Source organism: Oncorhynchus nerka, linkage group LG2, assembly GCF_034236695.1.
Source record: "Oncorhynchus nerka isolate Pitt River linkage group LG2, Oner_Uvic_2.0, whole genome shotgun sequence".
Classification (NCBI taxonomy): Eukaryota; Metazoa; Chordata; class Actinopteri; order Salmoniformes; family Salmonidae; genus Oncorhynchus; species Oncorhynchus nerka.
In genome coordinates this window covers 79,065,004-79,079,752 of record NC_088397.1, presented here as the reverse complement: position 1 = coordinate 79,079,752, position 14,749 = coordinate 79,065,004, and the positions used below count along the sequence as shown (strand labels likewise).

The window sequence follows — 14,749 nt, the reverse complement described above, 5'->3', positions numbered from 1 at the left end:
AAGCCCCCACCCCCATCACCCACACCCCCAACACCCTCAGCAGCATCCCCATCACCCCATACCCCATGCCCCGCAACAGCAAGGCGGCCACCCCGCCACCCGCCCCCACACCACCGTGGAGGACCAGGGCCTGCCAGAGGACCCCCCCATGCCGGCCACCGCCCCTCCCACGACCAGGTCACATGTCTCCCTTTCTTGTGTTTACAATCAGGGGCTGGATTTATAAACATCTCAGACCAGCAGTGCTGATCTAGGATCAGGTCCCCCCTGTCCATATAATCATATGATCTAAAAGGCAAAACTGACATGTTTTATGATTATGGGCCCAGAACATTGATTGTAAGGCTTTAACTCTTTGTAGCTACTAAAGCACATAATTGACTTTTTCCAAACCACATTCTCGTATTTACTCAGAATGAATTGCATTGCCATTATGTTTTTGCAATTACAGATGTTAAAAAAAAAAACATTAAAACGTTACCCCCTTTTCTCCCCAATTTCGTGGTATCCAATTGTTAGTAGTTACTATCTTGTCTCATTGCTACAACTCCCGTATGGGCTCAGGAGAGACGAAAGTCGAAAGCCATGCGTCCTCCGAAACACCCAACCAAGCTGCACTGCTTCTTAACACAGCGCGCATCCAACCCAAAAGCCAGCCGCACCAATGTGTCGGAGGAAACACCGTGCACCTGGCGACCTGGTTAGCGTGCACTGCATCCGGCCCGCCACAGGAGTCACTAGTGTGGGATGAGACAAGGATATCCCTACCGACCAAACCCTCCCTAACCCAGACGACGCTAGGCCAATTGTGCATCGCCCCACGGACCTCCCGGTCGCGGCCGGCTGCAACAGAGCCTGGGTGCGAAACCAGAGTCTCTGGTGGCACAGCTAGCACTGCGATGCAGTGCCCTAGACCACTGCGCCACCCGGGAGGCATTACAGATGTTTTTGTGAACACTATTAGACAAAAAGCAGGCTGTCCCTCTGTTTCCTATCCTTGTTGTGGTGTGGTGGTCTAATGGCTAGACTGTTGCATTGTGCATTTAAATCTATGTTTAGATGAACTCTAAGGCTGTGTCTGAAGTGGTACCCTATTCCCTATAGTGCATTACTGTTGACCAGGGCCCTATAACCGCTCTACTGTAGGGCCTTCCTGGTGTGAGGTCAAAATAGACCCAATGTTTATTCTCAGCTTTGTTCAACATTCATGCCTGGATCAAGTTGGCCACTGTTAACCCATTCAACCAATACTGTCTGTAAATATTACAGAGTAGGCCTGGGAAGCAATGCAGATTGGATTGAAAAGCAAAAACCAGACTTACAATGCCTTTATGCCTTTGCTCTTCTCTATATTAATCCTATATACAGTGTAACATTATCATGACTCTTAATATAGTGCTTTCAATCATTTCTCTCCTGCATATTTACCTACTCATGACATGCTGTCATATAATAACCTTTGACCTATGCTAACTCTTGATAACCCTTTCTTCACTTCCTGCTAACCTTTTCTGCCGGCCTATAACACTCTAACCAATAGGATGACGAGGAGGGCATTTGGGCATAATCGTGCCAACGATGACAACCAAAGCTCTGATGTTGTTCTGAGGGGTGAGATGTTTTGAAACACTGCTTTTTCATACCTTTTCGCTTTCACTTCCTGTTTTCTCTTCAGTTCTGTTCCAAATCTCTGTGTGCTGTGGATTTATTTGTTTAGCTGACTGACTCTTGCCCTCCCTCCCTCCCTCCCCCTCCCAAACCTGCCTGCCTGCCTCCCTCGCCACATCTCTCTCTCTCTCTCTCTCTCTCTCTGGATCCTAGATGATTCAGTCACTATTGGAGGAGCACAGCCATGCCATGATGCTGAAACACATTGACTACCTGACCAAACATTTTTTACCGCCTCACAATCCACACTTCAAAATGGGGCCTTTATTTTTTACTGAGGATGAGGAAGATGATGAAGAAGAGGAGGGATGAAGCAGGTGGGAAGGCCAGACGAGGAGACTGATGGTTGAGCAGGTAAAACGTATTTCTAGATTCAGTAACACTTGATTTGGAGGGTCCCCTTTAGTGGTAACTTTTGGAAAGAATCCCCAAGGTTTCCAGAAATCCCGTGTTGGAAGATTCCTGGATTTCCTGATTATTCCCTCCTAATTCCAGGAATATTCCAACTGGGATATCAGGAAAATCTGGGAATGTTGGGAAAGATACCTGAATCTTGCAATCCTTGTCCCCTTATTGAAGGTCTGTACAGCACTTTGAGATATCAGCTGATGTAAGAAGGACTATAGATATAGATAGAAGGGCTATATATATATTGATTGATAGATATAGAATAAAGCACTGTGAATTATTGTTTAGTGTTCATTCGACAATCACTGTAAATGGACAGGAACGACTCTAGTGTTAATTACACCATTATGTGTATTTTTACAGATGACTGAGGAGCCATCATGTGAAGAGCACTCTACAGACATTGGAGAAACTGGCCAGATCTTTGAGAGTGACTCTGTGGAGGATGAGTGGCCCTACACAGACACAGAGGTGCTTTCTGTGACGTTAGACTGGGTTGGACAGTAGTGTTAATTACACCATTATGTGTATTTTTACAGATGACTGAGGAGCCATCATGTGAAGAGCTGTCTGGTCTCATCTCCGTGGTCCTGCTCACACAGCCAAACTCACACAGCCACTCTGGCCCAGTTGTCAAGCTGCTCAGCTCACCTGTTGCCCCCCCATTCTCACCAACCTGCGCCTAATTGGTTCACTCTCCTAACTCCACCTTGCTTACCTGAGGTGCCCTGTTTACCTGATTTGCCCCGCCCTGTTCATCCCCGGCTGGCTCTGAATGGCTCCCCTGCCTGTCAGTCTCCTCCCTACTTACTGACAGTCTTCACAGTGCTTATTTTACTCATATGTCGTTTTTTTTTGTAGTTTTCTCTTTTTCCAGAGATAGCCTGTCTCTTCCCACATATTTGATGAAGTGCCATACAGTTACAGCTTTAGTTTACTTTTAAATTGTTGTGCTACTTATTTTTTATCTTCTAATTACCTTTTGTTGAGTGTGTTTCATCTGCAGTACTTGACTATGGCTATGAGTGTTTTGTGTTAAGTGCATCAGAACAAGGAAGAGGAACCAATAGGCAGCCACTAGAGCTATTATCTGACCAATAGGCAGCCGCTATAGCTCTCATCGGACCAATAGGCAGCCACTACAGCGCTTATCCGACCAATGGGCAGCCACTACAGCTCTTATCTGACCAATGGGCAGCCACTACAGCTCTTATCTGACCAATGGGCAGCCACTACAGCTCTTATCTGACCAATGGGCACCCACTAAAGCTCTTATCAGACCAATAGGCACCAACTATAGCTCTTATCTGACCAATGGGCAGCCACTGGCCTTGCCTGTAGTACTGAAGGTTTACTTGTGCCGTTAATGTGCAGTCTGGCATGGCCTTATGGGTAGGGCCCTGTACCAGGGGTTTGCTGGGCCTTTGGGCTTGGGGCTTACAACTGTGTATCTATCCTGTTACCTCAGTTGATGTCACAGTTAAAACTCCAATCTATGCAGATGTCAGAACTAATAATGCAGCTTTTATTCAGTCATGAGTCAAGGGCACCAATCAAAAAGCATTTAGATGTCTTAAACCAGTACCAATCAGAATTGTATTTTCAGAACATACACCAATCAGATTACATGACGGTTTGTTTCTCAGCATCATATGCACCTATGCACCTTCTCCTCCCCTGTTTCAGGAATACTTCTAATGGTGCTTTTAGATCACTGGTGCTCACAACATGATGTTCAACCAGAGACACAGCCAACAGACACAGCCATTGGATGTTGTGCAATCATGTCACTAAATAGGGATGTTGATCCCATAACTTGGCTTGCTTATGAACTGTAGAAGACTGTATTGTACGTAGGATCAGCTGAAGAGATTTTATATGTGTAATGGCATCCATGGACACCCAGGTGCATGAGACTTCCTGCCATACCTTTATAGCCCTCTCTCCGGCTCATCGTCTCCCTACTCCCTCCTCTTCTTCATGACCTCTTTTCTCATCCTCTCTTCTTCTCTTTCAGCAGTCATAGTCTAACCCAAACCCAAGCCTAGTGACTCGTTTATGTTCTTCTCAACAAGGTGGCCTTGTGCCTCGTTCATATTATATGCATATTATAGATATATATAGAAAGAGATCTAAAGTCTACATGTCTAAGTGGTCAGAATATTGTGCCAGGAAAAAAAGAATGAGGATAAAAATACATGTTTTTTTTGTTGTTGTTCAAACTGGCCTAAGGATTATTTTTTTTAAACGTATTTAGTGTGTGGAGTAACGTTTGTGACTTTCCTCTATTTTGTACATTACAAGAAAAAAAACAGCACTCAACATTCCCTGTATGAAAACAGACTGGCTCTCACTAAGGAAAGTCTAGCCTTGAGACACAGTCCAAAGACTATTTCATTCTCATTTAGAAGAGCTCTTACATTCCTGCTACAGCGTGAGAAATATGTTTTGAGACACACACACACAATCACTATAGTATCAGTGAGATTACTTCTTAAACTTGCACTTGGCAGTGAGGACTATCACTACCATTGTTAAAGTGGAGGGTTGGAGTGACTCCGTCATTACAGATGCGTTATCCAGTCTCAGTGTTGTGTGTTTGTTTGTTGTCAATGTCATTGTCCCAGTGTATCAAGATGTGGTGATAAACATGACAGTTGAGTGTGTAGAGAACAACAAAAACCCATCTGTTGGCAAAACCCTCCCCCTCCACCACTGTCACCACTAACCCCCCTCCATCACTACCACCACTAACCCCCCCTCCATCACTACCACCACTAACCCCCTCCATCACTACCACCACTAACCTTCCTCCATCACTACTACCACTAACTCCCCTCATCACTACTACCACTACCCCCTCCATCACTACCACCACTAACCCCCTCCATCACTACCACCACTAACCCCCTCCATCACTACTACCACTAACCCCCTCCATCACTACCACCACTAACCCCCTCATCACTACTACCACTACCCCCTCCATCACTACCACCACTAACCCCCTCCGTCACTACTACCACTAACTCCCCTCATCACTACTACCACTACCCCCTCCATCACTACCACCACTAACCCCCTCCATCACTACCACCACTAACCCCCTCCATCACTACTACCACTAACCCCCTCCATCACTACTACCACTAACCCCCTCCATCACTACTACCACTAACCCCCTCACTACCACCACTAACCCCCTCCATCACTACTACCACTAACTCCCCTCATCACTACTACCACTACCCCCTCCATCACTACCACCACTAACCCCCTCCATCACTACTACCACTAACTCCCTCATCACTACTACCACTACCCCCTCCATCACTACCACCACTAACCCCCTCCATCACTACCACCACTAACCCCCTCCATCACTACTACCACTAACCCCCTCCATCACTACCACCACTAACCCCCTCCATCACTACTACCACTAACCCCCTCATCACTACTACCACTAACCCCCTCCATCACTACCACCACTAACCCCCTCATCACTACTACCACTACCCCCTCCATCACTACCACCACTAACCCCCTCCATCACTACTACCACTAACTCCCCTCATCACTACTACCACTACCCCCTCCATCACTACCACCACTAACCCCCTCCATCACTACCACCACTAACCCCCTCCATCACTACCACCACTAACCCCCTCCATCACTACTACCACTAACCCCCTCCATCACTACCACCACTAACCCCCTCCATCACTACTACCACTAACCCCCTCATCACTACTACCACTACCCCCTCCATCACTACCACCACTAACCCCCTCCATCACTACCACCACTAACCCCTCCATCACTACTACCACTAACCCCCTCCATCACTACCACCACTAACCCCACTCCATCACTACTACCACTAACCCCCCTCCATGGTGTGTGTGTGTCCTCGTCCTCCAACGGGTACCATACAAAAAGTGATCCACTTACCAAAGTCACCTCTGTATCCATTTGTCTGTCAGCTTCAACATTCAGACAGGACATGAATCTCACAACTCATCCTCTCATTGCCCAAGAATGACAAGTTCTGATGAAATCAAATTGAAAAAAAGACGTTGTGTGGTGTTGTGTTTGTGTTTACAATGTCAGAGATTGGTATAAATGGAAAAGCACATGGACTGAGGAGTTAAAAACCTCTCACTTTACCATCAGGCTTTGTTGAAGATGGGAATGTTAAGACAATATGTGGAAATATTCAAAAAATAAAAATGAATGGCACCTTTGATATTGCTGGATTCTACATTAGCATTGAAACATGACCAGCGGTCAGGAAGTCCAGTAATAGAGTCTAAATGAATGGAATGACAGTAAAGCAGTTATGCTATGTATTCAATGAGTAGTTAGCTGAAATTCATTACAGTTGTGTTTATTTTTCACTTTGATGGCAAACTTTCTGTGTTGCTATCATTCACTCCCTGTCATTCCGAATGCGGAAGTAGGTCCCTTGTTGAGTATTGGTGCAAAGAGTTATGGGATATTAGAATCTTCTTGTCTTAACCTGGATATTTTGAACATAGCCATCAGGGGGAACAGATTCAGAATCCCCCATGTTCAGGTTCTTTACTACTGAATAGATAAAGTATGGGTTCTCCTACCATGATAAGTGACTGTACAGCACTTGGTAAATACAACATGGTAGAAAACGTTGAACACTTCATTTGTGCCCATGCATGCAGATGTTTACATGATGTGCCAACAGAGTGATAGTCTGGGGATAATTTCCTGTCTTCTATGCAGAGATCTTAATGTGCAGTCATCAGTGGCCTATCGGTTAACATACTCCAGGGTTGTGTTCATTAGGGCATGCAATGTTTTAAAAGGCTTTGCAACGCAAAATGAAGAATGAGTGTTTCTTATTAGGGTGGCAGGTAGCCTAGTGGTTAGTGCATTGGACTAGTAACCGAAAGGTTGCAAGATTGAATCCCCGAGCTGACGAGATAAAAATCTGTCGTTCTGCCCCTGAACAAGGCAGTAAACCCACTGTTCGTAGGCCATCATTGAAAATAAGATTTTTTTCTTAACTGACTTGCCTAGTTAAACAAATGTAAACAAAAGAATAATGAAATTGGACAAGTCCAGGTAGTCCTTCCCTGTTTCACTAGATTTTTCTTCCGTTTGGTGGCTAATGAACATGACCCAGGAGTTAAAGACAGCAGACTTCACCAATAGCGATCAAGATAGTAAAAGGCCTTCTGATTTGAAAAGGAGTACGAGAAGCCTAATACAGGCAGACAGATTCACCTTCTTTGTCTTGTACAAGTGGCATTTGATTTATGGTATGATGTTGAAAATGCAAACCATTGGATCAAACAAAACACTGTGACCAATGCCTGAAATATTTTTGTTGTCTTTTGTGTTTTTACTTTTGTAGATTTAAAGCTGGAATCCTTAATGGTGAAACTGCCAGGTCTGTTTGGGATTTTACAACAACAAAGAAGTTACTGCAACACTGTTTGTTTCTCTCTGACATCATTGCACGCGGGATAGAACAGCAGCATATCAACCTTAGTTTTTTACCCTGACGCGTGACCTCTTCTTTGTTAACAAAAACAATAATGGCAGTGGAGCTGTTTTCCCATATTGTGGATTCCATCTTTAAGTTAGACTTTTTTTCAGTTCGTCTTATTGAATATGTCATTTTGGGACTGTACTATGTGTATAAGTAAATGTTTTCTGTACAGTAAGGATTTAGGAATAAGTTAAATGTGTATCCAGCATGTTGAATGATTACTTGTGTGAACCTGGGCTTATTTCCCATGGTGCTCCAGTCATCATACATGAAGTGCATCTGCATGGTGACGGTGTGATGTTGTGTTTGAGAGTGGTGTGTCTCCTCACTTGTCCTGTCCACCTAGTAGGCAGCCTGTGCAGTGTTATGAAAGAGGAAGCATGTTTTTTTGGGTGTTGCGGGAGTAAATCTGTGAGATTGTGTGTGTGTGTGTGTGTATGTGTGAGAGAAATTATGAAGTGTGTGTGTGAGAGAGAGAGAAATTATAAAGTGTCTGTATGTGTGTGAGGGTTTGTACGTGTCTGTGTACTGTATGTTTCTGCTTGTTCGCACATGCGAGAGAGAGAAAGAGAGAGAAAGAGAAAGAGAGAGAGAGAGAGAGAGAGAGAGAGAGAGAGAGAGAGAGAGGTTCAGCATGGATACTGTGTGTCATGTTTGGTGTTTTTAGGAGGCTGTCTCCAGTGCCCCAGACATTTCTATTGTATGTGCTGTATCAGAATATTACTATTGAGTGTTGGCCAGCTTGTTTATATACATTCAATAAAGGTGACTTTCTTTCTGACTTGTGTGTGGGCTGGTCTCTTAGAACAGATAGTTTTAAACCCGCTCATGTGGTTTTCCTGTGGTAACTGAACACTTCTCTATGATGACTGTTTAACGACACAGTTCATCAGTCTGCCCCCCAGACACAGATAGTCTCTGTAAAATGGAGTTGATCAACCACAGTGCTGGTCTCCTGTTTTCAGTCGTATTCTTCCACTGTAAGTGTTATATTTCATATATTCTCTAACAACACAACTTTATGTTACATCCTATGTATAGTTTGCTTCAAGATACACCAGCCTGTGTAATGGAAGTCATTATGTACTGTGTGATTGAGTTGTTACTGCTCATGAACATTTTCTCCATTTTACTAATGTACTGTATCTGTATGAATGCAATGTGAATGTAAAGAGAGGACACACAAAGACATTTGAAGGATAGTTTTTTTTTCCCAGAATGAATAACATGCTTGTTTTATTTCTTTCTAGATGCTGTTTTGTTTCTCCAAGCTCAAGGTTAGTGAGAAAACATTGTTAAGGAGGATATAGTAACATCTCAACACATGTTCGTTTTACAGTAGTTTTGCTATTTTAACTATTTCAGTTACACCATTAAAGCAACTTGCTGACAGTAGTTATAATCAGTCACTGTCATCTGTTAATTGAAAGGCTAGTTCATTTGGGAGATGTCATTCACTGTGTGTGTGTTTTCTGTTTGGGGGAACAATGATGTTGATGAAGGGAACATAGAAAGATGAAAGCACATACTTTATAACAGTTACTGTGACCAATGCACTCACATCATCACATGCAGTCAGATACAGTGTATGTGTTCACTCCAACTTGTATTGTATAAAATGGCAATGAATTTGAAAGACTTATGCACTACTTGAGATATACGTGTAAAATACTCCTTTCCTCCTAAACCCACGACTGACAGTGAGTTCTACAGTCATCAGAGACATCAGTTCAGATGATCTGTCAAACTCTTCCATATGTCTCAGTGTAACTTAAAAATAGAGGGACAGCATCTGCAACACCCTTCTTGTCAACAGACACTAACAGGGACTGAGGTGCTTAAATGGGCAGGTAATGATCTACATACTGAGGTCAAAGTGAGCTGTATCTACTATGCTGCAGGGGGTCTAACCCATCTCCTCTCAGTGACATTGTCTCAGTCACTTTCCAAGGTAAGCAGCTGGTTTGTAGTAGGCAGATCAAAGTTCACCTGCTGAAGTCAAAATGAGATGTTTCTACGCTGAAGAGACATTTTCCATCAAAATAGTCACATGCAAACAAGCATACATACAAACTATTTACATTGCCAGGAACCCTAAACAAACCAATCACATCCATTAATAATACAACAACCTTTTTGTTTTTCATTTTAGTTAAAGTAGTGCCATATTGTTTAAATTCATTTATAAAGTGAAAAAAGTTAGGTTTTGAACTAGACCCTTTGCATTTGTGAATATGAAATGTACCTAGTATTATTAGCACTTGAAGTAAATATACTACATCTTTATCTATGTCAGAATTTCTGAAATAAATAATTTTATTAAAACCATTAAATAGTACAACCGGCTCCTATTTTTTTTGTAACAAAATTATGTAAAATGCAAAATTGTCTTCTTCTCCATTCCACAGAAATCACAGTTATAGTCAATATTCAGCTTGAATCTTTCCAAAACATGTTTCACAGGATAAGTTCTATGTAACATTTTAAATTAAACTTCCTTTACTTTGTTACTGATACAATATTTGTTAGCAATTTTCCATGCTTTCCCCCATTGCATATCACCATAGATATTTGACCAAAATTATCTTGCTGAGGGAATTGTAGTATCACAAACAATATTCCAAATCTGTTTAATTCTACATTTATCTTTGATGTTAATATTGCCAATTAATATGTTTTCATGTAAATCTATGTTCCTTATATCAACCACAGAGGAATTTAAAAGAGATACAACAATTGCATATTCTTTCGGGGTTATTGGAATTTTACACTTATAAAAATTGTCCATATGAGAGTAGATATTCATCCTCATTCAGTAACTGACCAACCAAAATAATGTTTTTCTCAAACAAGTCCTGAAAAAAAGAGACTTATACAATTTTAAAAGATCTTTGTTGTTCCATATAAAATATCTGTGAGGGAAAAAAATGTGTTTTTACGCTAACATCCAAGCTAAAATTGTCTGCTTATGGAATTTGGCCAACTTTACTGGGATTTTATCAACATCAAAATTACATCGAAGCAAAACATTCTAAATCACCAACAGAGTCAAATAAATACTTAGGAAAGACATTCCAAATACTGTTCTGGTTCTTAACATACTTCAGAATCCAATTGATTTTAAAAGTATTATTTATAGTATTGAAATCTAAAACCTCAAGGCCTCCTTGTTCTTGGGTTTTAGTGAGAATATATTTTCGTAGATAGTGAGGCTTGTTCCTCCAAATAAAATGATAAAGAATCTTATCTAAGTCCTTTATAAACCGATCTGGATAACCCTTCAGCTTTGGACAATTAAACCCCACCGTATAATGAAATATCTCTCATCAACCAGAGGTTCAATTTCTTCTTCTTTTTCTCAATAATGGGGTTAAAGTTCAATTCACTCCTTTCTTTTTCATCCTTGAATATAACAATTCCAAGATAAGCAACCTTATATTTAATTGGGATGCCATATACTTTCTGTAAAACACACAATCTTTGAGTGGAAATAAGACTGACTTATTAATATTAATTTTCAAACCCGAAACTAAGGAAAAGTCTTCAATACAGGAAACTGAAACCTCATTCCTGTCTTTTAAAAATATGGTGGTATAATCAGCCAATTGACATAGTTTAAATGCATTGCCAAGTGCTAAAACACCATGAAAATTCCCTTTCTTGATATGAAGAGCCATAATTTGAGTAACCAATAAAAATAAAAATGGACTAATTGGGCAGCCCAGCCAAAATGCCATGGCCAATATCACATCTTTGGGATGTCCCGTGAGCTAATTTTACAGAGGTAGTACAACCACTATATAAAGTTAGGACTGCTTTCAAAAAGTCACCAAACCCCCAAAAATGTATTGCTTTGAACATAAACTCATGTTCTACAGTGTCAAAAGATTTGTAAAAATCAACAAACATAAGAAAACTATCATCAAGGATGAGGTCATCAGGTCACATCAACCTGATGTTATTACTAATGTGTCGACCATAAATAAATCCAGATTGTTCTTCATCAATTATATGATGCAAGCCTTGTTTCAACCTCTTAGCAAATACAAGGGCAAATCATTTCCCATCATTATTCAACAGGCTAATGGGTCTCCAGTTGTCTATATAAAGAGTATCCTTATTAGGTTTGGGAATCAAAGTAATTACACCTTGCACCTCACACCTATGGAAGCCGATCCATATTGGAAGAAAAGATCCATATTGGATGTTGACTGGGCTGATGTAAACAGATTCTGATAAAACTGGGCAACATGCTGAGAGATTTATGTTGAATTTTCATTGGGAGTATTATTAATCATTCATTTACATATGGAAGTCTTTTTGCCTGCCCTTTTTTCTAAATTAAAGAAATATTTTGTACTTTTCTCTCCCTCTTCCATCCATTTTCGTCTTGATCTTTAAACGCTCCCCGGGCCTTTTCCTCGTAGATACAGTTTGCATTTGCAATGATGATAGCTCCAGTAATTCCTGATTAGTTAGTTCAGTTTTTTTAGTATAATCCATTATTCCCTCTATGATGTCATATTCTTTCTCTCTCTTGGCACAAGCAATTTCTTTCCCCATTGAAATAGCCAAAAGCCTTTTATAAAATGTCATTAGTTCCCAGTAACTTCCAAATGTATTCATAACACAGGCACAATTCCAGTATTTATCAATAATTCCTGCTACTTCCTTCTTAAATTCTCTAGTAAAGTCTTGTTCATTTTCCAGTAACCTTTACTAACTTTTTTTGTTGACAAACCATGCATCTTTATTGAGATCCTTTTGTGGTCTGTTAAAATGGATGGTTCAATCAAGACTGTATCAACCTTGTCAGCCATATCTTCAGATATCAGCCAGAAATCAATACGGGATTGTATAGATAAATCTTTGGTACTCCATGTAAACATAATCTTATCTGGGTTCTTATGTCTCCAAATATCTAGAACACCTAACCTTAGACATATATTCCTTATCTCACAAACATAATTTCTATCCTTAGGAGGCCATCTATCCAGATTATCATGTAATACTGTATTAAAATCTCCACCCCATATTACTTTGGCCAATGGAAATTTACACATAATTTTACTTATTTTCCCCTCAATGTCTCTAAATAAAATAGTTTCTTGACTTGTTATTGGAAGCATAAGTATTTATAACAATGAATTGAATGTGGTTGACATCTACCAATAGTATAATCCATCTCCCTGTATTATCTGCTTCATGACTCAATATATGACTCTTAAAGTTGCCTTTTGAAATAGCGACACCTGCTGACCGATTAGTACCAAATGAAAAACAAATATCATTCCCCCATTAACACCTCCAAAACGCAGTATCTGTGGAACAGGCATGAATTTCTTGAATGGCCTTTTTAAAATATTACGGATTTCCCTGGCATTAATAGAAAAAACAGAAATTGACATTTACTACCACAGTGACTATATGAAGAATATTACACTTGTATGCATTCACATTAATCGGGTTCTCACAAAAAGAAAAGTTCTTACTACTTGCAAATAAAAACAGTCCTTTGCACCACGCAAGTGGTTGACCTAAATTATATATATATTATATATATATTTTTTTCAATTGCAAATAACATTGTACCATAGATTGGTAAAAACGAATAGCCATCAAGCTAATATTAAGTGTCAGTGCGAATTTCCCTGCCATAAAAAAAATATATATAAAAAAAAGTTTGGCTCACACAAACAATGCTCTTTCCTCAAGAAATATACAGTTTTATCAGATGCAAATAAAACTCAGTCCTGCACAACTCACTTGATGAATCCAGCAGTCAACAAGCTAGGCGTCAGCATGAATTTCCCTTCCATTAACAAATGCCTTGGCTCCCGCAAAGAATGCACTTTTCCATTCCTTCCTTGTTCTCTCAATCATCGGCCACAGACGATTCCGAGCTTTTTTGTCAAATGCTGTCAGATCCTCCTTGAACCTCTGGTTGTTCTTCTTTAACCAGTTGAAGCTAGGGGGGCGCTATTTCATTATTGGATAAAAAAACGTGCCCGTTTTAAGCGCAATATTTTGTCACAAAAAGATGCTCGACTATGCATATAATTGCCAGCTTTGGAAAGAAAACTCTGACGTTTTCAAAACTGCAAAGATATTATCTGTGGGTGCCCCAGAACTGATCTTACAGGCGAAACCAAGATGCAACCTCAAACAGGAAATGAGCAGGATTTTTGAGGCTCTGTTTTCCAATGTCTCCTTATATGGCTGTGAAAGCGCCACGAATTAGCCTGCCCTTTCTACCGTTTCTCCAAGTTGTCTGCAGCATTGTGACGTATTTGTAGGCATATCATTGGAAGATTGGCCATAAGAGACTACATTTACCAGGGGTCCGCCCAGTGTCCTTTGTTGAAATTGTTGCGTAATCTCCAAGCTGCTCGCATTCATTCATGTGATTGAGACAGAGAGGAGACTTCCAGGAATGATATATCATGAAGAGATATGTGAAAAACACCTTGAGGATTGATTCTAAACAACGTTGACCATGTTTCAGACGATATTATGGAGTTAATGTGGAAGAAAGTTTGGCGTTTGGATGAATGAATTTTCGTTTTTTTTTGGTAGCCAAACATGACGCAGAAAACGGACCAATTTCTCCTGCAAAACTAATCTTTCAGGAAAACTGAACATTTGCTATCTAACTGAGAGTCTCCTCATTGAAAACATCCAAAGTTCTTCAAAGGTAAATGATTTATTGAATGTTTTTGCGAAATGTTGCCTGCTAATGCTAACGCAAAATGCTAATGCTAAATGCTAACGCTAAATGCTAACGCTAAATGCTAGTTTGCTATGGTTGAGAATCATATTTTGAAAATCTGAGATGACAGTGTTGTTAACAAAGGCTAAGCTTGAGAGCAAATAGATTAATTTCATTTCATTTGCGATTTTCATGAATAGTTAACGTTGCGTTATGGTAATGAGCTTGAGGCTGTATTCACGATCCCGGATCCGGGATGGCTCGACGCAAGAAGTTAAATAGTCATTTTTCTTTGCACTTTTCCATGTCATATCCCTCGATGTCCTGGAGATGAATCTTATGATCACTGGTCGTAGTGGCTCGTTGTTTTCCCCATCTCAGCCTACCCAGGCGGTGCACTACATCCAGAGAACCTGCAACAACACTCA

The 14,749-nt window shown here is 40.7% G+C and overlaps 1 protein-coding gene across 1 annotated transcript in view; it reads left to right on the top strand.

The window, feature by feature from the left end:
• The window catches only part of LOC115131720 (ERC protein 2-like), a 161,631-nt gene extending 160,064 nt beyond the window's left edge, over nucleotides 1–1,567 (top strand). Inside the window, 3 exon segments of the mRNA XM_065003147.1 lie at nucleotides 3–92; nucleotides 95–177; nucleotides 1,541–1,567. Coding sequence (XP_064859219.1) covers nucleotides 3–92; nucleotides 95–177; nucleotides 1,541–1,567 — 200 coding nt within the window.
• Nucleotides 1,568–14,749: the final 13,182 nt, after the last annotated feature.